Source organism: Phaethon aethereus (assembly GCF_964289735.1).
Source record: "Phaethon aethereus genome assembly, chromosome: 6".
NCBI classification, from domain to species: domain Eukaryota; kingdom Metazoa; phylum Chordata; class Aves; order Phaethontiformes; family Phaethontidae; genus Phaethon; species Phaethon aethereus.
The window spans coordinates 40,574,592-40,599,339 of NC_138580.1; the positions used below are offsets into that span (position 1 = coordinate 40,574,592).

The 24,748-nt window shown below is 40.4% G+C and overlaps 1 protein-coding gene across 1 annotated transcript in view; it reads right to left on the minus strand.

Moving 5' to 3' along the window:
• The window catches only part of LRRFIP1 (LRR binding FLII interacting protein 1), a gene marked incomplete at both ends in the record, with an annotated part of 112,378 nt that continues 87,630 nt past the window's right edge, over positions 1-24,748 (minus strand). Inside the window, 13 exons of the mRNA XM_082001583.1 lie at positions 1-111; positions 1,542-1,646; positions 2,314-2,393; positions 2,861-2,978; positions 3,911-3,957; positions 14,171-14,312; positions 14,767-14,859; positions 16,051-16,143; positions 16,645-16,737; positions 17,658-17,828; positions 20,099-20,170; positions 21,321-21,446; positions 23,318-23,350. Coding sequence (XP_081857709.1) covers positions 1-111; positions 1,542-1,646; positions 2,314-2,393; positions 2,861-2,978; positions 3,911-3,957; positions 14,171-14,312; positions 14,767-14,859; positions 16,051-16,143; positions 16,645-16,737; positions 17,658-17,828; positions 20,099-20,170; positions 21,321-21,446; positions 23,318-23,350 — 1,284 coding nt within the window. The remainder of the gene's footprint in view (positions 112-1,541; positions 1,647-2,313; positions 2,394-2,860; positions 2,979-3,910; positions 3,958-14,170; positions 14,313-14,766; positions 14,860-16,050; positions 16,144-16,644; positions 16,738-17,657; positions 17,829-20,098; positions 20,171-21,320; positions 21,447-23,317; positions 23,351-24,748) is intronic.

Below are 24,748 nucleotides of genomic sequence, written 5' to 3' on the forward strand. Positions count from 1 at the left end.
TTATTGCTGAGACAGTAAAGCACTCCGGTTGGCTTTCATCTTCTCCAAGCGTTTTACTAGGTGACCATTGCTGACTTCAAGCTCTTCAGTTTTATCCAATGCTGAACGAAGCTGAAGGAAGGAAACAGAAAAAAACGTACAATTTTCACAGTGTTTTCCTTTCCCAAAGATAAAGTAAGGTTTGTAGTTACCAACACTAACTGGCCATGTTGCTAGAATTTCTTTACAAGATAAAGCAGTTGAAAATTCCTGTTAGCAGAGTTAAAAGTAGATGTTGTGTAACTGCCTGTGCTGTTGCTTCAAAGGCCACACACATGCACAGATATTTTCAAAGCATTGTGCTAAGAATCCAAGGTATTTACAGAATGTTGAACAAATGGCTCAGAGTTTGCCTGAACTTCAGAGGCGTGGACACTCAGAGGTGTCTGCTGGGTGACATACGCCTGCTTACTGCCTGGCTTTTATGTTTCTGGATTCTGGAACTACAGCCACAGCCATGAGTGTGGTGCCTTAGTTTTCTCTAAATCCTACCACAGGATGGGGGTAGGGAGAGAGAGGTGGACTGCACAAAGCAGTATTGATAGGCAGCATAGCAGAAGGAGTATTTAGAAAAAGCAAAGAGCCACACTGAAAAAAACAAACAACTCAAGGAGGCAGGTGTGAAAGAAGCTGACAAATGTATTTAAGCTGGTTGTAGCAGCTACTTGAAGAGAACATGAAGTATGTTAAGACAAATAAGGTCAAAATTAGGGACAGCTTGAAGATGCAGAGTTTTAAGACAGAGAAACATGGACAGAGTCTGTGGATGGACACACTACAATAACAGGCTGCAGAGATTGACACAGCAAGAAAAAACAGGCTCAATAACGATTCGCATCCATTCAGCACTCAAGTTTCAACTCTCAAGTTTCCAAATCTAGGCTGTCATTCTTGGTAAGGTGTGGCACTGTGCTTAAATAGTGAAGCACCCAAATTAACTTTACAGCAGGATTTCCAGCTTTCTACTGCTGGAATTTCTGAATCACATGTTCTAAGACAACCTGTGATTTGTATTTACAAACCCAGAATTTATAGCACCCGAAGTAGTGAGCCTTCAGGTACAAAAAAGTACCAGGACTGCAAAGTAGCAATAGGAATTCTTCAGCTTAATGAATGTCAAACCACGGGAACATTCACAGCTGCAAAGTAGCAGGCAAACCTGAGCATTTGAAGGCTGCTTCTAGAGTCAAGTTGCATAAGAAGAACTTGAGTTTGCTCCAGAGAACCAGCTCTGGTACAAAGCAAGGCACTGCAAGTCAGTTTAGGAAGAAATGGTGAAAAGGCAGTCAGAGTTCACAGTTGTGACTTTGTGACTCTTGCCCCCGTTTGAGTGCTGAGTTTGGTTAAACATTTAGAATGAGTAACTAAAACAATAAAAAAAAGTAGCTGTCTATTCTTTGCCGAGAAGCATGGTTCTCCCTCTACAGTGCACCGGACAGACAGGTCTCCCCCCACAGGTGCAGGCTGACTGCTAGTCTACGACAGTTTGCATTTAGAGTTACCTCTCTCTGTAGTTTGCGTTTCTCTGCTTTCAGTTCATCTTCTACTCTTTCAGCATTTTCAGCAGCAGTTTTGTATCGGGCTACCTGACCTTCCAGTCGTATGACCTAAGGTGAAGGCAAGTTTTCTGAATTAAAAGCTGTACCAAGAAGGTACTCTGAAGCTTCACTTTTCCACTAGTAAAGCAACACCCAGAGAGATGCTCACATTTCTAAATAAAATAAAGGCAGATTGGGGGGAGGGGCGGAATATACCAAGGAAGCCTGGCCATGGTAACTTACAGATACATATAAAAGGACTGGAGTATTTACTATGCTTCCAGCAACAAAAAAATACAGTCTATTAACTAAATTTATCTTAGCAACAGTATCGCTTGACACACTCTGGACAAGAGCAAACAGTCAAAATCAAACAGTCTTGTATAAAATCCATATATCCTATATCATGTGCCAGGAGCCATTTAAAAATTGTCAATAGCTAGGCATAAGAAAAGTATTCTGAAGAGTTCAGAAAGTGCTCTCAAGATACCCATGTCTTTGAATGTTTTTCCTTCAGTATAGATGAACAGTATGTTCTCTCTTCCCCATACATAAGTGAAAGCATTTTAGTGTTTATGACTTAAGTGCAGTAGTCCTAAAGCTCCAACACTTATTTTAACACTTATTTCTCTTATTTTAAGGGAAAATCACAGTAATCATGATTTCATTTATCGTATAATAAAATACACTTTCTCTTTCACCATGCCTGAACAAACAGAAAAAGCCAGAAACTTACATTCTGCTCCAATGCTGTTACCTCTTGCTCGGACTTTGCTAGTTTAAATTTGAGATCACTGATCTGTCTGTTGGCATCTCCTAAAAGAATTGCAGATTTATCAGAGATGTCAGAACAAGCATCAAAAGTATCCTCTAACAAGTCTGTCAAAAAATTTCCATGCTACAGGAATCTACTTGGGGCAGCGGTAGAGCAGCAAATGCCGTCTGCCAAAAAAGTTTCCTTCTACATTTCCTTCTACACTCAGTGCCCAGCAGACAGGAGCTATTCCCAGTCTTGCCCAATTCCCTTTTGACCCCTCTGAAAGCAGAATTAACCAATAAAGCTCTCCCAGGGAACGTAAGGGAGATTTCCAGTTGCAATCTTGTTCAAACAAAGGCTAATTGTTCCCTCACCTCCAGTAGAGGTACATGGCTAGCTCCCAGTTTGAAGCTCCCTTAGAACTGAAGGCTCATTTTTACTTACAGCCATCTGGTTATTGTACAGATACATTTTCTCACTCACATGCAGGACACAAAAGTTCTCTTAAAATCAAAATGTAGCTCACTTTGGAGGTCAATCATGTGCATATCTGTCCCATTTTCTAGAACTTCATCTTCTGACTCTGTATTTTCCATCTTGCCATTCTTTTGCTTTTCTTCCAGTTGTCCCTTTAATTTTTTAATCTGAAGGACATGAAATAATTAGTTGTTAAAATCAATAAGGGAAAATTGTTGCTTAATACTCAAATTCACTCAAGTATTACAAAACAAATTATATTGTTTTAAACCTAAATTCCAAAAAATCTTTTGTTACAAAATAGTTTCTTAGAAATTCTTTTGGCAAATGACTCATGATATTTTAATACCAGTGCTTATGTGTAAGTTCGGGACCAAACATAACGAGTGGCAGATGACTGTTCTGTTAGAAATACCATAAATGTTTTGTAGGCACATTCACGTAAAACATTCTTAAAACCCCAAAACTGCGTCTGGTTGTGTGTGAAGTCTCAAGGCCAAGGATATAGTCCCTAAATGAAAGCATAAAGCATCCTGCAGAGAAACAGATCAGCTAAAATTTTTTTGAATAAACTTTATATCCGCCACGGAATATCACAGTACCAGCAATAATTACTTTAATTGCTATTTACCCTTCTACTGTAATTCCTCCAGCATTTCTTTCTCAATGGCTCATTGCCCACAGACTCAGCAATCAGGAAGGCTTACTCTTGGAGATAATATTTGCTTCTACAATTTCTGGGCCATATTTGTTTTTCCCTTGGGCTTGGCCAATTTGAAGTAGTTTTTTTCAGAAATAGTCCTGGAGAAGGAGTTTTAGGTGACTAAGGACACTGAATGTGACTGGTTAGCAACACGGAACTGGGTCATATCTTTCTGCCCCTGTATCCTGAGGTAACACGCAGGAGAAATGTTTCAGTGGAGGAATAAAGTAGCAAGCAACGCTGTAAGACCTCAGCAAGAGCAACCCAGCACGTGTTCTGAAAGGCAATGGCATTGCTGTTCTATACTTCATGTTAGGGCCATTTTCTTTTTTTTTTTTAACCTCTACTATTCTTATTACAGATTTAGTAAACACATTTCAGTTTTCCTGTGATTACCTGGTCTAGTAAGGATTCTCGCTCATCAATGAGTTTTTTCAGCCTGTCTGAAAGAGAAAACTGGAAGTTGAGCGCTGATTTGATCGAGCCACACATTTCAGAGTGCATCTGCTATACGACTGAACCGTTAAGGTTAGTGAAACTAATGATGAAGTTATGCACGTACCACAGGAAATGAGGCCACAGACAGGGCTGGGAAGGGGCTGCAGCCAGGGAAGGTTATGTCATTCTCACAGAACATGCTTGTCACGGCAGTAGCAGCACCGAGCTGCATGCAAAGAGGGCTAATCTTCTACGTTAGGTTAGCATGCAAGAACTCTAGGGTCAAACGCAACTGCAACACAAAATCTCACAAATCTTTACAGTTTGACATAATAAAAATACTGCAAACACCTATAACCATAGCTAAGCACATTCTTAGCACTTTAAATCTTCACTTCTTTTAGCAACCAGCATGGGAATAACATTTTGTCTCATCTCCAGTACTATGACCAGAAAAACATTTGCCCATTTCAAATGCAGCAGTCTGGTAAACATCCTTTTCTCTTTAATCCTTCATAGTCCATTCTGCTGGTCAAACATCAAGCAGTCTAGACCAACTGTTGTGTTACACATGAACTTGGCAGTGCTACAGATCAGAACATTGATATGTGTGGCATTGATTAATGAAGTACACACTACAGAATGAGACAACTGGAAAAAACGACTAGAAGTAACCAACCAAATCACTTGTTTTTTTCCTTCCCTATTAACGGGTGCAAAATGTGAAAGCATTTTAGCAGGTACTGTATGCAACAAATCTTAACTCACAGATTTTCTTATCACTAAAATTACCTCATTAATTAACAACCTTAGTTTGTTCAGGTACACCTCAACAGAAGTACACTGGAACATAGCATTCCAATATTCTTATACTGAAGAAGAGGATATGTTGACCTCCGGCTGGTCTTAGTCCGCAAGTTTGACGTGTATGCTTATTGCAGTTTTATTTAGCTTGCCTGCCTTGACAGCAAGCGGTCACCTGTGCAAAACCAAGCCAGTGGGTGTTGAGAGCTCAACTCTACACATAAGGTCTGGCCTGTTAATTAAATGGTTAAAATCCAAAGGTCACTCAAAAAAAAGGTCTTTTTGTAAACTTAAGGAAAGCAATTGACAAGTTACAAATAAAAGGCTGGTGGACTTTTACCAGGTAAATTCTGTTGATAGACTTAAGTATTTTTTAAAAGCTTTAAAAATACCAGCACTGTAGTCCTCATGTGGTGTTAAATCCTGAACAGGCCAAAGACTTGTGGTTCACCATTTTTCTTGTTAACACACGCAGTAGAGTGAAAAAAGAGTCTGTACTGAATCAAATCATGGGGAAAACTGAAGTTTTCAAATGAAATTCCCTCTGTAGGGCAGACATGTACAGTCCATTAGCTAGTAGTAGTGTGGTACGTCATTCCCCTCCTGGGTATACAGGTTCCCGTATCTCAGCAGTCATTCTAGAGGATGAAATAAAACCTTTACCTTGGCTTCTGATGCAATACCCAAATACAGATCTTAAAGTGACTTCCCCATTCAGCAGTTCTATGCATTCATTTTGAATGTCCTCAAGTCCTAGACTTTTCTTTTTAAGCATTTGTAACACCCTCAACATTGTTACACCTGAGCATTGACATGGAAAAACAAAATAGAACAACAACAAACAAACGAACCACATTTTTATAAACTATCACAAGTAACAAAAATTTACAACTGTAAACCCCTTCAAAATAATAAAACAATTTCAACTATCTGTATGGGAAGGAAAGGAAGCATAAGATAGAAATTCTGTAAAAGATGAAACAGAAGAAAAATAAAGGTCAATGAAGAAAGCAAGGAGAGCAAACAGTAAAGGAAAGGTCAGAGATATTCAGACCTGGAAATAGAGTTGGGAGTCGCAGGTCAGAAGAGATCGAGAAATGAAGTTACTAAGAATGGGAAAGAGAACAAGGACTGATGCAGAAGGAAACCTCTAGGCCACTACAAAATTGCCCAAACTTATTGACTCCGAAGCGGCCTAATAATCCACCTTGATCCTGGAAGTAACTCGGTCACGTACACAGCTAAGTAACTTTCATTAACACAACCACTGCTGTGGGGTGAAATATGCCTCCAGTAAGGAAGCTCATCAGCTTCCCCCAACCCTTTCCCTGCAAAACCGATGTTAATATTTTGGGATGAACCTTGAAATCCAATCTCACCATCAATTCTCTCTTCCCTCATTACAGGCATCTGTGCACCCCACTGGGGCAGATGACATGCTGGCAGCAAGATTTGCAAGACCACAGAAAAAATTAGTTTGCTAAAATTGCCATTCATGTAGAAAAGTTTTCTGCATGTATAGATGAAGGTCTCTCAGGTTTCACTTATTTTAAAACCCCACACTAATACAGAAAACTTACTTTAGCTTTAACAGACATCTCTGCAGAGCCACCTTACTTTTGCATTTAGGAGGAGACATTTTTCCAACAAATCAAAGGATCTGAGGACCCCCAGAACTGTGAGCAGAAAAGAGCCACCTATTGAATTAGCACATGAAGCCGCTAATTACAAGTCTTACCTGTAAACGTCATTCTCCTTATTTCACATACAAAGATACTACAATGAATTATTAGAGCATGACATTCATCTCACTTAAATTTAACTTTGGTAACATGATTCCCAGGCTACTCACTGCATCAAATCATGGCTTTCAAACCTGAAGGAGCTTAACAGACGAGCTGGGCCCTGGGAAGGCCTGGGAAAGAGCAGGACAGACAGGGGTGGTGGTGGTTACCAGTGTCTCCTGCTATTGTACAGGCCTGTTTGTAAGTCAAATTATTCTCATTAAAAATTATTCTCAGTCAAAAATTCTCATTACCTTCATATTGCAGTTGACTCTAGGTATTTGCTAACTAGGGTGCTGCTTCAGTGGCACAGTTGACCAAACATCAGCCACAGATCCTTGACGTCTCCTCCTGCTTGGAGGGCGGCATGGGGTGGGAAGCAGCTGTTTTAAACCTGAATGATTTGCGTGATGTGCAGCCCAGCAGGTAATTTAATCCTGATGCAAATGAAAGGGGTAAACTGTACTTGGAGGGTGGGAAGACATCCCACGAAATCCCACCAGCAGCCCCAAGCTGCTGTTCAGAACAGCCTGCAAGAATCCAACTATCAGATCAATAGCAGGTTGGATAATACTCCTTCTCCAGATATATTTTGGATCGTGTGAAAAAAAACAAAACAGATATTGAGAAATGCCTGCCTTTCTTTCACAGAAGGAAGATACTGCTGGGGACAGGCTGTTGGGACAATGACGAAGCACAGGATTTAGAAGACACCAGCTTGCAATAGATTTTGAGGGGGACAGGAAGACTGTTCTTTTCCGTAATAAAGGAAATACTGACCAAGGCCTTTCACTATTACTCGCTGAATAAGGAAAAAATAAGTTTCTGCAGCTACTGCTTTTGAAAGCATTTTGGGATAGCTCTGAATTTGCAGTAATGCACAAAGCTGGGCAACAGGCTACACGTGCCACTAGGTACTGAACAGAAAACCCAGCGAGCATTTGGAGCTATGGAGCTATTCTGAAAGACAAAAGTCTTACACACAGAGTGGTGCTCACTTCAGCACACATCAGCAGGCTGTCCCTGCTCAAAACAAAATGGGTAATGTAATAGCAGCAAATACGAATCTTCATGTTAGTTCATCTCATTATTTCATGAAGTCTAACATGAAACAGAGAAAAGGCTGGTTTTGATATTTTGCTGTCTTTGAAAGTCAAAAGCAAGGAAAGGGACAAGCTAGATCTTGTCTTGTATCTGTTAGGGATGACAGGGAAAATGCCCAAAACAGTTTTCTATCATGTAACTTTACAAGAGATGCATTTTCTAGGGAATTCCTCCTGAGACACTGTTCCCTCCCTCTCTCTTACAGCACACATTTCATTCAAATGCTATCTGGCATACAGTATTTAATTTATTAAGTTTGGAATGTAACATCTATCAGTTGCCTTTATCCTCAAGATGATTTATCCCTCAATGTGCATATACTCAAGCAAAAACCAAAGAGGTAAAAGAACACCATGACCTTCTCCTCCACGGTACTTGCCCAATTCTAGAAGTCAGGAACCAGCTGCCAGCAGAGGAACCAAGCAGCTGATGTTCAAGAATGGATTTGTAGTACATCAGCTATTCTTCATTGCCTGTCCACGTTCCTGCTCCTATCCTAGTTTCACTGAGAGCTGGCCAGTTACTGTGGCATAAAAGATGGTAGATGGACAGGTAGTTAAGACTAAAGTTGTCATTACTTCTCCTTCTGTGACTTGGCTTTAAAAAGGACTTTTTACAGATACCTTGTTTTCTGAAGTGGAAAAGCTAGTTAAAAGCAGCTCACCATTAATTCCCTCAGCCATCCAGAAGGACTTTTAATAGAAACAAAGGCGTACGAAAAATACAGGAAATGCTGGCATGTGCCTAATTTAACTCAGAATTGCTTATAGATCCATCCACAAGTATAGGTGAAGCCTGGCAAGCACATTAATTATACATTTAAGTGTATTTAACATTTAAATATAAATACATTTAAAGCATTTTCAACATTAAACTATGTTTTACAGTTGCGAGTATAGCAGAGACAAATCTTTACATAAACACTGCTACATACTAAGAAGAGATGCTTTTAAAATCTATGACTTTTTACATTAGCATTTAGTGTAAACCCTTAAGAAGAACAACTGCTAATACTTACAGAAACCATACTGGAACTGTTGTAAGTTGGAGAGAAGCCACATGAAAAGAGTTACAGGTTTACAGTTACGGGTGCCATCATATATTACAGGTCCTCAAACACCAAGGCTGCCCATTCCTAGTAGGATAGCTCTTCTAGCTACGTAGCACAATGCAATAAATTTAACAAAGCAAGCTGCAGAAAAACATTTTTGAAATTATAAAATTTAAATAAATATTTATGCAGGTTTATAAAGAGTGCTCTGGACAGGCAATTTGAAGTATAAAATACGTTTATTTCAATTATATACAGCTCAGTACATTTTGATATACATCTTGACATTTTGCAGTCTGTTTGTACTCCATCAGCTTTGTAACATCAACACAAATACAGCCTTCCACAGCAACTCCCCCCCAACTTCTCAACTTGCATTCCCTTGGGATGTTCACTGCTTAAAACAACTTTAAGTGACTTTTTAATTATGCAAAACATGCTCTTCCTCCCAAGCACTAGTAACGATGCAAGAAGAAATATACCAATGGAGTCAAAGTGTTTAACTTATGCCAGCAATTCAAAGCAATCCAGCTTTTCAAAAAGGCACGGGAGCTAGTATATGGAACAGCAATTGTCTTTGGTCTGATATCTGACAAGAATTAAGACACGTTATCTTCTTTCCAGAAAGGAAAAGGAAATACTTTTTCAGAGAGAAAAACATTCCTTCAGAATCATAGTTTGCAAAAAATATAATGCAGTAAGAAAATGCAATTTTAAACAAAACTCTTCTTGGAAAAATAGATATTTTATATATTCATAGCCAGACAGTACTTGATAGCAAACCTATGCACACATTACAGTGTGTATTGACACTTTCTTCAGAAAAAATAAGACACCCATGTGAGACATGGTATAAAAGGCCTACTGTGGTGCAAAGTGCCTAGATGAAGTAAACATGTATATAAATTCCTTTCAGCAAGCTAAGACCTGTATGTTGCACTTTCTTCAAGCTGTATATTGTTCTTCTAAAATGTTTAGACTAAGCAGTGATCTAACTATATTTTGGAATATGACCATATTAGAAATACACAGAAAGTGGAATAAGAGTATCTTTTCTTTTTCCATAGTAAAAAAAAAAATAATGGTTCCTATTCCTTAATCATTCAGAAAGAAGTTTCAACATCAGATCAGTGTTGCTGATCTACTGAGTTCCTTCATGAAGCATTAATGTACTTACTGTAGATCTAATGCGCGTTAAGTACACATAAGCATGTGCCTATGTGTGCACGTAGGTCCAATGGACATAAGTATGTTCAAGACATGGATCATCTAGGCTAGAAAGTAAAGAGTTTCATCTAAAAATTCCTCAGTAGCAGTTATCCACACTAAAAGTACTGTAATTGCAAGATAGTCTGAATAGTTGATTTGTGAAGCTTGTTCTTTTGGTGATAAACTTTTAACCTGAGAAACAGCAAAACCAAACCCACGCACGATTTCTCGTGGCTAGGTACGTCAGTGAATAACTCAATACTTGCATCATTACCACTTACATAACATTGCATTATGATGAGAGTTACCTATAAAGGAAAAAACCTTAAAGAGTATTCCTAAGGTCTGATGTATTGTGCAAAGTGCATGCTTCTGTACTGGGACTGATCAAATGGCACGTAACTCGTGTAGTCTTGAGATTCTGAACTTACGATACCGTACAGTCATCTCTGGATTTACCCTTACCCCTTCTACCACCCTGCAAATCCCCCTTGCTTTCGTCCCCGTTATTGCCAGCACTTTCCAAATCCTGTTCCGAAATGTTTTTGTCTGGTATTTTTTCTACTTTATTAGCATCTGATGCTTTGATTTCATCTTCCATCACATCAGCCTTCTCATCCGTTTTCCATGACGCTTCCCCATGCAGGCACTCGGTTTCTTCAGGCTCATCTCCTTTTTCATGCGGCAAGCTGCCATCTTCAGTCAAAGCATCTTCAGTTTCTGTTCTGTCTGTTCTTTCTCCAGCTTCGTCTGTTTGGGCAGTTTTTCCGAGAGCATCATTTGCTCCATCGCTCTCTCCTTTCTGTGTATCAGCTTTTTCTCCATCACATTTTTCATCAGTTTCTAGTATCTGCTTTGACTCCTCCTCAAAGTCAAATGCATCACCATCATCTTCCGCTCTTTCCTCTGCTTGACTCTCCAATTTAAGTTCACTAACATTTTCCTCCTGCTCAGCTTTCTCTGCCAGGGAGTTATCTGCACCTTCCTCAGAAGCAAATCCACCACCATGGTGGTCTGCAAGCTCTAACTCTTGCTCATTTTTTTTCAGTGTTTCTTTATCAACTTTGTTTTCAGTAGTTATGCTAACATCCACAGTTGACAAGTCTTCAGATTCACATTCACCTTCCTCTTGTTTAACTACGTTCTGCATTTCACCCTCTAAAGGAAGATTTTTCTCTCCCACTGTATCACTTGTCGTTTCTTTACTACACTGAACTGTTTGAACTTCTACCTTTGGCTTTAAATCTTCTACCCATTCTGTCTTACTTTCCTTTCCTTTCCCAGACTCATCCCTCGTTTCCAATTCTGACTCCTTTGTTTTGTCATCTAAAAGACTCAGGTTTAAACTAGTTTCCCGAGCCGTCACCTCTTTCACAACGTCTGTGTCTGGCTCTGCCTGCTGCAGCACGCTTCCTTTTACCTCAGTAATACAGTCTACAGCCTCCACAGATGCCTTATCTTGCTCGCCTGTTCCTGCAGAATTTGAACACATCTCCAGCTCTTCTATTAATACTTCCTTCTGTCCATCCTTGTCAGCTGTAGTGTTTTCAAGTTCAATTTTATCTTGCATATTTTGTTCCTCTGATGATGCTGAAGGACTGTCCTCTGAAGAAGCTGGTTGGATGTGTGCCTGATCTCCTCCACCTTCCCTGCCACTTCTGTCTGCTGGGACACCACTTTCACATGACTCCGTCCCCTCCAAATCCACAGACTCTCTTTCCCTCATCTGACCCTGAACTGCGTTCCCAACCTCATTTTCTTCTTCAGCTCTATCACCTACTGTTCTATCAATTCTTCCATCAGTGCAGTCTTTGCTTTCAACAAGGGTTTCCTCCAAGACATTTGTAACCTTCTTTTCAGTGCTTTCTTCTGAGTGCTGGAGTCCCTCAGCATGACTCTCCCCATTTATCTCTTCACTAAGCAAGCCTGCTGCTGTCACCTCTGGTAATGCTGCCTCATTAGAAACCAACTCACAGCTCTCACTTGTAATGTCGGCTTCCCAATCCATGTCATTGTCGCTCAGGCCATGGCTAGTTTTAAGATCCTCTCCTCCTTCCTGTTCGGGTGCAGCTTTTTTCAGTTCATGCTCTGTACCTAAGTCACTAGGCATTTCCTGAGGCGTCTCAAAAATCTGATGACCTTGCAGAGAGCCCATCTCAGAGTTCTGACTTCTCCTTGCACATAAGTCATGGTGTTCAGCCTCCATACTAACAGGCTGTTGGACTGCTGTGCCTGCGGTCTCGGTCTCCTTTCTCAAGTCATCTGCATCATTGTCATCATTTGAAGAAGCACTCCCTGATACATGTTCTGTAAGGCTTTGAATTTGTTCTGCAAACCTACCATCTGGTAACATCGCTGGTGACAGGGCATCATGTTCTTCAACCATTTTTTCTGCCTTTGCATCTCCATCAGCATGCAATGTCTGTACTTCCTGCTCCTCAGACTCCTCTCTGTGTTCCTCACGCTCAGTATTCTGCAAGATTTCTCTTTTCCCCACATCCTCCAAAATCTCATTTTTCATGTCCACTTCATTGGCTTTGCCTAAAAGACCATTGAGAAAGTTGAAGGGACCACACCACAGCACCTACCTCCCCATTTAAAACCAGAAAGAGAATGAATCAAAGAATAGGTTAAGAGAAGATCAGCTTTTGCCAATTACGTGAGGCAAAGCAGCAATTGAATTAGTAAGGGTCTGAGGCTTTTGATCAGTGAAATTCCCCACCACCCTCTCAAAGCAAGAAGTCTCTGGTGCTGGCTGGTGTTTTTGTAGAGTAAAAGATTTATGCCCTTGGCTCCGTGAATTACAGCTTTTGTTGATGCAAACAACTGTTTCAAGCAGTGCAATTTAACAGCAATACTTGCAGGTGTAACACTGACAGTAAAAATTATTTTTTTCTCAGCAATATTATCTACAACTTTAACCCTAACACCACTCTATGCATGCAAGAGCGTGTGTCTGATGCCATTATAGTGAAGTAATCAAGGATTATTCAGTAATGTTTTACTCCTAAGTATAAACAGGCATCAGCAATGTATGTGACAAATGTAAAATCTGATTGGCAAGCAAACAGTCCAGCTGTTTCACACTACCAACACAGACCAAAGCTCAGGCACTTAGTGCCCCTTACAGCCACTTCATCCACTCAAAGGGATGGGGACTTCTGTCGGTTTTGGGGGGCAGTTCTGCAAGTTTTTCTTCAACTTTGACTTAGAAGCAACAGGTATTAGAACAACAGTGTTTGTGGTTTCAGCAGTTAGCTTTTGGGTCTATGTCGTACCTATTTCCAAAACAACAAAAAAAAAAACACACCAAAAAAAAACCAAACAAAAAACAAACCAAAACACAAAACCCCAAAAACAAAAACAGAGTAAGGAGAGACAGAAAACACGTTACATTTAAAAATACACCCTTACCTTGGTTTTGGTGTTCCATATTGTTTCCACACAAAAACTGAGTGAGGAAAAAGCAGCCAATAGCTAAAAGCAAGATAGCTTGCACTTGCAACAGCTGACTGCCTGTTGCTATCTATTAGTATGTTCATTTAGAACAAAAAAACAACAGAAAGATCTCTTATTTCCTTTCCTTCCACTAGTATAATAGTTCTCTGAGAGGTCATTCATCACAACTGCTTAAGAAGAAAGTTTTTGCCAACCAGATTTCTCCTTCCTAACACTATCCGTCTCAGAGGTATCTTCTTTGAATTTAACAGTGTTAATCCTGTTATAGCAAGTAAAAACGTTGACGTGTTCATACAAACTGGTCAGTAGTACTAGATACCAAGAACAACTAATTCATGCATTTGTGTATTTTAACAGTGCCCAGCACTGTTGTTCAGACACTTACAGTTTTCAGGTACATAAATGAACCAACGTACAAGTTCTTTATAGGCAATTAAAATACCTTTTTTCTGATTCTTTAAGATACATGCTGAAAGATATTGAACAACAGTAGGATTATTCTGGGACAATTTTCCAAATTCAGGGTTTAAATAGTAATCTGAATGATTGCTACTTATCTGGAATGTAGTATTTGTATTCTCACCCTTTGGCACCTTGAATGGAAAATGAAGTTTGCCTTTGCAGGAAACTGTGCAATATACTTGAAGTGATAATAAATATTAAGCAGAAAAATGCATAGGAAGTGATTCGACAAGAAGCATGCTGCGTGATGTGTTAATTGTCCCACTAACAGACACCCAGACTCCAAGCAAAGATGAATGAATGGACAGACAGACAGAACGATGTGAAAGGATACACAACACTTACCTAGCATTCCATCTCCTCCTGTCTTTAATGCCTGCGTTGTGCCTGGAACATTTGTGGAAGAATCCAAGAGTCCTTCGTTATCAAGAATGTCTGATGTCTCCCCATTGGTGGCTACAACAGAGTCTGGGATTATTCCATGTTTCTGTGGAGAAGCAAAAGAAACAGTTTAGAGCCTGCTGCTCAGAAAGGGGAGGACAGTTCAGGTGTTCTTGTCCTTGACATTCTGAATAAAGAATTGCTTCAATCATTCCATTAAACATGGCTGGAAGTCAGAAAAGAGGACAGAATATTACAGTTCTCAGTTTATCCATTAGGACAGAAAGCATGTGATCCCAGCTCTTTTTTTAAAACATAAATCTGCTGCGTAAAATGTTCCTCAGAGAAGCATCTCCTACAAAAGCAACTACTTAATACTATAGTCTATATTGAGAGCTCACAATCAATAATAGGGGGAAGGACAACTTTATACAGAAAATTCCTGAAATGGCAACTTATGGACGAAACGAAATTAAGAGTTCTTGCTACTGAGCTAGATTCATATTTTCTGCAAAAACGTACAGGAGTTGAATAAAATTTCTTTTATTCCTCTTGCATACCTTCAGTTGCTCCTTCAGCACAACCACTTCATCTCTAAGGTCATCCCGCTCACTCCTTATGGAATCAAAGAAATCTTTCTGCCTCTCTAACGCCTGAGTTCCCAACACAGACAGTGGGCAAGGAGATGTGAAGAAAGGGAAGGAGACAAGTAAAGACCATGAAAAGTAAATGTAAACAAGAATGAGTAGATTTAAGATATTCAGAGATTCATGGAAGTGGCATGTATGAAAGAGGCAAAGTTTAGAGATTAAAGGACCAATTTTGCATACACACAGATTAAACCTCAAGTCCAAGAAACGCACAGCTTGCTTAATAACCAGGAACTCCCACTAAAGGCATTCAAAGCCCAATCCTTTGGATTTTAATTCTTATCTGCTAGACAAGTTAATTCATATCCATATTACTTCAACATGCACATTAAAGACATAGTGCCATTCGCATGTGTTAACAGAGGGGCATGCAAGCAGGCCCAGCAGATTTTAATAGTCTTTTTATTCCGTGGGTTACCATCATGGGTGCAGTATGTTTCAATTAATTTGAAAGCTGCCACTAAGTCATCTTTAGACTGGGATGTACCATGTGCAAATGCGTATTTTGACATCGAACCTCTCCAGTATTTCTAATAGTATTTATATAATGCACAAATAGAACAGTAACCAGAAAAAAAAAAAATCAGAAAATTTTCAGTTTCAAATTGCTACAAGTTATTGGACATGACAAGCACAGGCAAGCTGCCAGATTTCTGTCCCCTTCTACATTTACAAAGTCTTTCAGTGCTCATCATTGGAAAAGAAAGCCATGATTTTCTTTAAGAGTGGGTTTCTATTTGGCTTTGACAGGGAGCGGTGGGCAGGCATTAGAAGCAAGGGAGAGTTAGAGACTTTCATCCTGCTAGCCCATAAATAGCGCTATTGCTTCTGTATGACACTCCAGCTTTTGCTCAGTCGGCAGGCTAAATCTGAATAAGCAAAAATTCAGTGCTGATGGAACTGCATTATAAATAGCACTTCCTTTCTCAATATGGCAAATACAAATGGTGCACCACAGCAAACAAATTATCCTAGGGCTTGAAATCACACCAGCTGCTAAGTTTTTCTTGGATTTTATGATACCGGCCAAAGACAAAAATCTGCTATTTGCTAGTTCACTGGTAATATAGTAAGACAGCCACACCAAGCAAAGTCACTAGAGAGGATTTTATTCATGGAGGTTTTGCAAAAGCAGGGTCAGCTGGAGAATGACAGTGCCACACTGAACACATTTGAGGAGTCGACAAGTCCTACCCCTATTTTTTTGTCTTTCCACTCTATTGTCTCCTGAAGATCAGATATTTCCCTGACATAGTTCTGCTGTTTCTGTTGCAGCTGTTGGATTTCCTGAGAGACAGGAGCAAAACAAGAAGACAGAAAGCAGGTAACAAGTTAAAAAAGAAGGTTAAGATTGCAGTGATGCCAAAGAACGAAAAAAGTCAGGTGCTAAAGTAAAAGAGTATCTACACATACAGTTTTACAGTTTCTGACATCTCAACTAAACCTACACTGCTAAAGACAATCTTACTATCCGTGAGATGACTTAAAACAAGTTGGACAGTTCCATTGGTTTCCTCTGAATTCCCACAAACAGCTGTCTGAAACACAACTTCTCATATTATGGGCAAGGCAAAAAAAAGCAGTCCACCTTCAGATAATACTTACGAAAGTACTATTTCTGTTTGTCAGCTCTGAACCTGTTTGGCCTGAAACACTAGTTTCAGGTGAGAAACTTGCGTAGGGAATAAAATTCTCCATGGGTCACCTTCTACACTCCTCCTGCTAACTGGGAGCATACCAATCAAAGAAGCCATTAAAAAAACACAACAAACAAAAAACATTACTTACTGCAAGCATTTCTTCTCTTTGCTTCAAAGCCTCTTTGATTTCCATGAACTGAAACTGCAATATGCTATGAGCATGCTTCTCCCTCTCAAATTCCTATGAATAACGAAATATTCATGAAATTTTTATTGATCAAAAATAGCATCCCATAAAAAAGAGAAAATAAGCCCAAACACAAAGAAAATGCTTACTGCAATGCTATTCTTGAATATTCCTCTAATCACATTCCCACAAGTGTAAAATTTTTATCTTATTTGTCCTTTTTCCAAGAAACTATTATTCCATCAAATACCGAAGCGACAGACATCATCTAGCCAGTTTCCTAAGTTGAGCAGCAGGCTGTGAGCGGATAACTTTTACACCCAGGTCCTACAGACGTCACAGATGAATGGATGGGAATTTAACCCAATCTTTCCACATATCCCTGTACTAAAAGTTAGCTAGACATTGTGGACGTTAAAAAACCCAACAAGACCACACTGTATCTTCCAGGAACTATGTGTTTTGAAGAACACTATAGTGAAATGCTGCAAGCTGAAGAGCCAGTTCCAAAAAGCTAACACAAGCCACAGCTTTATTATTTAACACCAGCTCACTAGCTGTCAGATGCTGAATTCATGTAAAACTTAATTCAACTCTCTGCCAAGTAGCTGCCTTAACGATATACACAGCCTTCTGAAGATAGATTTGTGTGTAAAAGTACTCCAGAAGTCACTATGAACAAACCTCCAAGTTTACTTTAATGATGGAATATAAAAGGACATGCAATAACATCAATATAGCCTTACATCTCTGCACTTCTTCACAAATTGCTTTATAAGACAGAAACTTAGGGAAGATTCCCATTTGTGTGATCGCAACCACATAACACGCTGCTATTTCACTTGCTTTAACAGTAACTAAAACAATAACTTATTTAAAATCTTGAATAGTAATTTGCTTGCCTCCTCTCAGTGGTCTCTGTGTGTCCCCCCAATATTTCCCTGTTAAGTAACATGCCATAGCTATATACATACTTTACTTTTTTCTTCATATTGCCGCCTGGATTCTGCCAGCTGTTCTTCTAACTCTAAGAGTGCATCCTTTAGGGTATCTACTTGGTACATGAAATTTGTTTTTTCATTGTCTAGTTGAGCATTTGACACCATAGCCTTTTTATATTTCTCTTCAACTTCGGCTAAAGAGTCCTGCAAAGAACAAGCAATCGCAGTTAGAGTCAGTTATAAGACACTTTTTGCCAACCAAGACCTTCAACAAGAAAACGACGTACTGAACCACAGGCATGCCGAGTGCTCCTACCGAAACCAGTGCTAATAGTGTGCCAGAGAGACTTACCAACTGTCCCAAGGTGAGGATAACCTCCCCTGTGTTCCCACCAGACGTCTGTCTACAAGCAAGGAACATTACCTTAGGACGGCTAAAACGTTTCCGGCTCTCTGCTGCTTCAGCTTCTGCCTTCTCAGAGTGTTCTTCCTCCTCCCTCCTCCCCCTGGCCCTGCACACTGGCAGCTCAAAGCAGCTGCTGAAGATGATAAGTTGGAAATTTTTTTTTTTTTTTTAAAGGTAAACTGGCCTTGATTTAAGATCATTTTAGACGATCTTAGGCCTTAAATTAAGGCAGTTTGACAGCCACCTCACACAAATTTCAGGGATGCTTGCAGTGTGGGAACTGACTCAGGAATTAGAATTTGTTATGAAAAAGCTGCGGCTTGTGTGTCCTGATGTATCAGTTTTCATTAGGTTTCCTATACCACATCCCTTCTTCACAAATTTGCTCTGTCAGACACAATTCCCAGGGTCTCAAAAACCTATCCTATCAACTTGACCTGAATAGAAGATACTGAAGTATTTACAGTAGCAGATGATGGCAAAACAAAGATAAGGATCATTTTGCATGTTGTCCAGTCAAACTTTGCAGTACTTAATTTTAATAGAGAAGCAAGAGAGTTACATAAACAAAACAGTGCTAATATGCAAAGGAAGACACTCATGTCAACATTTTAGTTTACACATCAAGCAATTTCTCTTGGAACTTCAGTAATTCTAATAATGACACCTAAAGCACAGATGAGTTTCATATACTTCCCCTTCCATTCAGTCAATGGAACTGGGCATGACAGTGGTGAGATGATCACAAAATTACGTTCGAATCAGTTTATTTTACATTTCGACTGGCAAATAAGATAATTAGTCTTTAAGGACATGAATATGTATAATTCCAAACACAAACTGTGTTCCGGTGCACTTTCCAGCCCAAGGATGAGAAATACCAAGTATAAGAGAGTAGCCAGGATTTGGAAACAGTGGTAGGATTAAACCTCAGAAATTAACTGGAAAGGAAGTATATGCAAGTAAGAAATTAAGGCAGTTGCTGCACCATGCCTTCAGCATGCTATGTTTGGTTCTCCTAGTATGTTTGGTTTTCTTAGCATCAAGCAGGGCAGCTTAGGTCTAAATCACAATAAAACACAGTCTAAGGGACACAAACTGAAAAACTGCCTACGTTTTTTTATGCCGTGTGATTATTTTACTACACAGCAATCAGGGGGAAAAAAAACCCAACAAAACAGGGTTTTACAGAAAAAGGGGCAAACTGCTCTTTTTCCATCGACAGCTTACTTAAGATGGCAGCATCTTCACCTGTCACAGGGTTGAGCCAATGACACAGTCAGCGATTACTGCTGATACATGTGGCATTTGATACCTGGAGGTCTGCATATATATTTGCAAGACTGCCTTTTCCAAAAAAGGCAGCTCATGTTACTGCTCACTTACAAGGTGGTGGTACGTGAATGCACAAGTTAGTTCTTGCACCAAAATTTGTTTATGGCTTCATGAAAGCGGCAAGCACCTCCTTTATGCCAGCAGGTGTGAGCGTTCATCCTTCACAAGAATGAATGTTAGACTTCATGTAACGAGCTTTGTTACACAAAGTTTTATTACAATAATTGTTTAAGGGTGTCTTCTGTGATCTAAGTATGAAACTAAAATGATAGTCATCACTGCACATGCACAACTTTGCAAATGCATGCTGGACCTTATCAAAACAAAATGTAAAAAAAACCCCAAACATACAAGCTTTTAAACTCTGATCTTTCATTGCATTGTAGCACATAAGTTCTAGTTCATCTTCCGATACTGGGACATTTCCTGGATTGGGAAACTGTTAAAAAAACACTAATAATTTCAATTTGATAGCAAAATGATTACCTTCTCAAAACAGCAAAGACAACATGCAATCATAATCCACAGCCTTTCAGTTAACATGTGGAAGCATTTCTCACCACAATCAGTCAAGGTCAGAACATTACTTTGCCAGTTAATGAAGTGCTTTTCACACCATTTACAAGCCCTCCCAGAAGAAAAGCATGCGAGGTCAGTTCTGGGTCTCACACCAACTCTCTGAATGTTTAGCTGGTGTTAATGATCACACTCCCAGCCTGCAGTAAACCAGTACCTTCATTTCTTTCAGTCCCTGCATGTATTTGCCTTCTACATCCTGAATCTGGTCCTTTAACTCATAGATATCCTGAGAGAAAGGATGAGAAAGGGGAATGATGCCACTGAAACTAACAGGCAGAAGCGCAGCTGACAGGGTAAAGCAGCTATCTAAAGTTCCCACTGAAACATTTCTACATACGGGTTAAGCGGTCTGATCCTAACCTGAAGCCTCGATGGACAATGACATTTCCTGGTTGGACGTTTATGCTAATTCTGCTCTTGACTAGAAAAAAAAAATGATATCTTCAACATTAAGGACAAGATGCAGATGCAGCTTCAAAGCCTACTACAATTGTATGCCCCAGCCACACAGCCCTTCTCTACCCCTTTCACTGATTATCCCCCTCTTTGAGGAATTCTGGTATTAAGGGTACGGGCTGCCAAAGCAAGCCTGAAATACAGGCTATACTAGAGATGTAGGAAAGACTGCAAGAAAACCATCCACCACAGTAAATTTAATTACAAGGCCTATTTCACAGTCTCTCTCCCCTTTTGTCCTTGGTCACCAGCAAACAGCTATCGTTCAGCTGTTTTACAGTGCTGAAATTGGGACAGACCTGCTTGTATCTCAGGTCCTAATATAAGTTACAGATGTTTTAACTGTAACTGGCTGAAATTTCCAGAGACTTGCAAGTCGTGTGCATGAAAGTTAACAGAATTCACAGTCCCAATTTTAAAGTAGCCTTCCAAATGGAACATTAAAAGCCAGATTAAACAGCCAATTTACCCATGGACTACGCAGACTTGCACTCAATGATACAAACACTGGATTGCGTAGCTATTTGCTATTTAAATGTCTCTAACTTCATGGGCCCATGAATTAGATTACAAACTCTCCCCAAATTAGCATCTATTAAGTGCACTGCTTCTTGCATTATTTCAATCCTCCTATCAGTGTGCTATATTGAGTCCATTTCCTATTTCATTAGGTTAGGATGAGATGTGTCTGTTATGATCAGTCTGACCTGCTATCATATGCCGTAGGACTTTACCCAAATATTCCTGCAACACACACTACCTTCCCAGCAGCATCTCTCTAATAAAGCTGTTCCCTTTTCATTTACAGCATACGATTCATTTGGTCAGAACTGCCAGGAGGGGGAGACAAGACAGTTTCTTTCTTGGGAAGAAGTCTAAAGGGTATTTAACAACTTAAGCTGGTTTTAAGTATTTCTCACCTTTATTTCTCTAATAGATGCCTCGGTATCGGCTGAGATGGATGTATCCCCACTGCCTCTTCGTGAAGAAGTCCCACCCAAAGAAGCTAAGGTAGCTGCTGATAAACTTGAGACAGTACGTGCTCCCTACAATCACACACAGTTAAAAATAGTTACAACTTTTTTTCTAGATATATTGTGGGTTTGTAGTTTGTTGTTTTGTGGTGGGTTTTTTTTTAAATACACAGGTTACACCAACCCTTGCACTTCCAAAATATGCAGGCTTCATTAAAATGAAACTTTCTAAGAGGAAAAATTGAAAGATGAAGATTTAACAAGGGACACTTATGAAAAAAGGCAGATCAGATGAATTTAAACCCTGTTGTTATAGGAGCTTGCATGAGTTAGCTTCTAACTACTAGTTCTTAATTAGACAAAGTCTTTAGGGACTAGTATCATTGTATTGGGTTTGAGTGGCAAGGGTTTGGTAGCAAGAGGGCTGCAGAGGTGGCTTCTGTGAGAAGCTGCTAAAAGCTTCCTCCGTGTCCGACAGAGCCAACGCCAGCCGGCCCCAAGACAGACCCACCGCTGGCCAAGGCCGAGCCCATCAGCGATGGTGGTAGTGCCTCTGGGGGAACACTGTTAAGGGGGAAAAAACTGGCATGCAGGAATTGTGGCAGGAGAGAGGAGCGAGAGTGTGAGAGGAGCAACTCTGCAGCCACCAAGGTCAATGAGGAAGGAGGCAGGAGACATTCCAGGTGACAGAGCAGAGGTTCCCCGGCAGCCCCTGGGGAAGCCGGCTGTGCCCCTGCAGCCATGGAGCTCCACGGGGGAGCAGATCTCCACCCGCACCCGGGGAGGGCCCCACACCGGAGCAGGGGGATGCCCGAAGGAGGCCGTGACCCCATGGGCAGCCCGCGCTGGGGCCGGCTCCTGGCAGGGCCTGTGGCCCCGTGGGGAGAGAGAGGAGCCCCGGCTGGAGCAGGTTTGCTGGCAGGAGCTGGGATCCCATGGGGGACCCGGGCTGGAGCAGCCTGTTCCTGAAGGACGGCACCCGTGGGGGGCTCAGGCTGGAACAGCCTGTTCCTGAAGGATGGCACCCGTGGGGGGACCCAGGCTGGGGCAGAGAAGGAGTGTGAGGAGTCCTCCCCCTCGGGAGGAAGGAGCAGCAGAGACAAGGTGTGATGGACTGACCACAACCCCCATTCCCTGTCCCCCTGTGCCACTCAGGGGGAGGAGGGAGAGAAAAGTCAGAAGTTGAGCCCAGGAAAAAGGGAGGGGTGGGGGAAGGTATTTTATGTTTTAGTTTTTATTTGTCATTACCCTACTCTGATTTGATTGGTAGTAAATTGAACTGATTTCCCCAAGCTGAGTCTGTTTTGCCCACGACAGTAATTAGCAAGCGATCTCTCCCTGTCCTTCTCTTGACCTACAAGCCTTTCGTTCTATTTTCTCTCCCCTGTCCAGCTGAGAAGGGGAGTGACAGAGAAGATTTGATGGGCACCAGGTATCCAGCCAGGGTCAACCCACCACAATCATCTTGCCAGATATTTTCAAAACTTTTAATATTAGATTTTGTGGATGCTTCCAACTACCTCTCAAGCTTCTCTCCTTTCATGGATATTTATCTGTTTTGCAAGCAGTAGCCACATTTAGCTATTCTACTGTACTGAGGGTTCTGCATGAAGCCAATTTCCCATTACTGCAGTATCCACCTCCTTTTGTTGTAATTTCTTTATTTTTACATAATACCATAATTAAAATTTAATAAACAAGCACAGTATTCATGTGGCTTAGCCTAAAGCAACCTCAGCCAATTGCAGTTGAAGGTCAGCTACTTAACATCTGAATGACCAGTGGTTCATCTTCAAAAATGTAACAGTAGAAGGTTCCAATAATTCAAATTTTTGCCCCCACAATGGATTTAATTGAAGATTTCTGTACACTCCCTGCGATTTCTACCTGCCAGCATGCGAAGAAAGCATTATTGTCAGAATAATTCATAAGATCCTTCTTACCTTCTCAAAGTCTTTTTCTGGCCTTTCCTCAATCTGTGAAACAAAGATTTAGAAGGAGTCATTAATATAATCAATGACAGACAAGAGAAGGCAGTAAGATATCAGAAAGGGAATTCTTAAACCTGTAGAAGACTTTTCATTAGCAATTTCTATCCACTCAAAAAGCAGCCGGCTCGCTCAGAAGAACGGTGTCCCGACTGGTATGTCGGGGCACAAGGCTGGATAATTCATGTCAAATTTCTAAGCAGAGTGTAATTAAGTGGAATATACTTATTGATAACAACCTTTTTGGTTTATTAAATAAGACAGAGGAATACCTTTTTTCCATATTCTTCATCACAGTGTTTCAAACATGAAGATGGCACTCGACCTAGGAGTTAACAATGCAAGAATACAACCCCCCCAGATGCCTTTCCCTGGTCATAAGAACAGCTGTATGCAACTGCTGTGCTGACCTATGCAGCTACTCCTATTTACTTTAGAACAATTTAAAAATAGGCCTTAAATGAACCCAAAAATAGCAATTTACTTCAGTAGAGAGGTTAAGTTTTTTAACTGAAAGATCAGTAGATTACCAGACCAAGATAGCTTCTTGAAGTTGCATGTTTTTATGGACCTTAACTAAAGAGAGGCTACCTCTGAAGCCTGGCAGCTCATCCTTCCCCATTCCAAAAAAGCAAGGTACCAACTCAGACTTGAAGGACTGTACTGTGTCTGCTCCGCTCACAAAAGTAGGGGAAAAAAAAAAAAGAGAAAATAAATTTAAAGCTTAAAACCTCTGAAAAGTATTCTCTGCTCAAGACAAAAGCTGACTGTGACTTCAAGCAAAGAGCCAAGTAATGCTGAGACTACAAAAACTAAACCTCAAGTCAAATATCAGGGACCAAATATCAGTTCAAAGTCTAAATAAACAGCTCTTTTATGGTTTCAGTACTTCATTGGAATTTACTAATTCAGAAGAGAGATCCTGCACTAAAACTAGTCTAGAAGCAGCAAAACAGAGCCAAAGTAGCATTTAGGAGTACAGAAAATTACCATGGATACAGACAGCTTAAATGCTTAAAAGGAAGTACAGGCAGCTTAAATGCTTAAAAGGAAGTTACAGAGCAAAAACCATGTACAACTTGGGCAGATTTTTTTTTCCCCTTGATGGGAACCATCCTATCAACTTCATCGCTGCTCTGAAACCAACCAGTATACAAGTTCCCAAGAGCAGAAGTTTATAAAGTGTTTTGTCATTACTCACTTTGATATTGGGGGGGGGGGGGGGGGGAAAGGCATTTCACAACAGAATCTTGTAATAAGTATCTCCATCTAAAATGGAACCAAGTGTAAAAGAGACCGAATGAAAGGAAAAGCTCTGCAGAACTCAAGAAGTTCAGAACATGTCAACTTGTGGGAACATTCAGCACCACAGTCAAGATGGTTTCC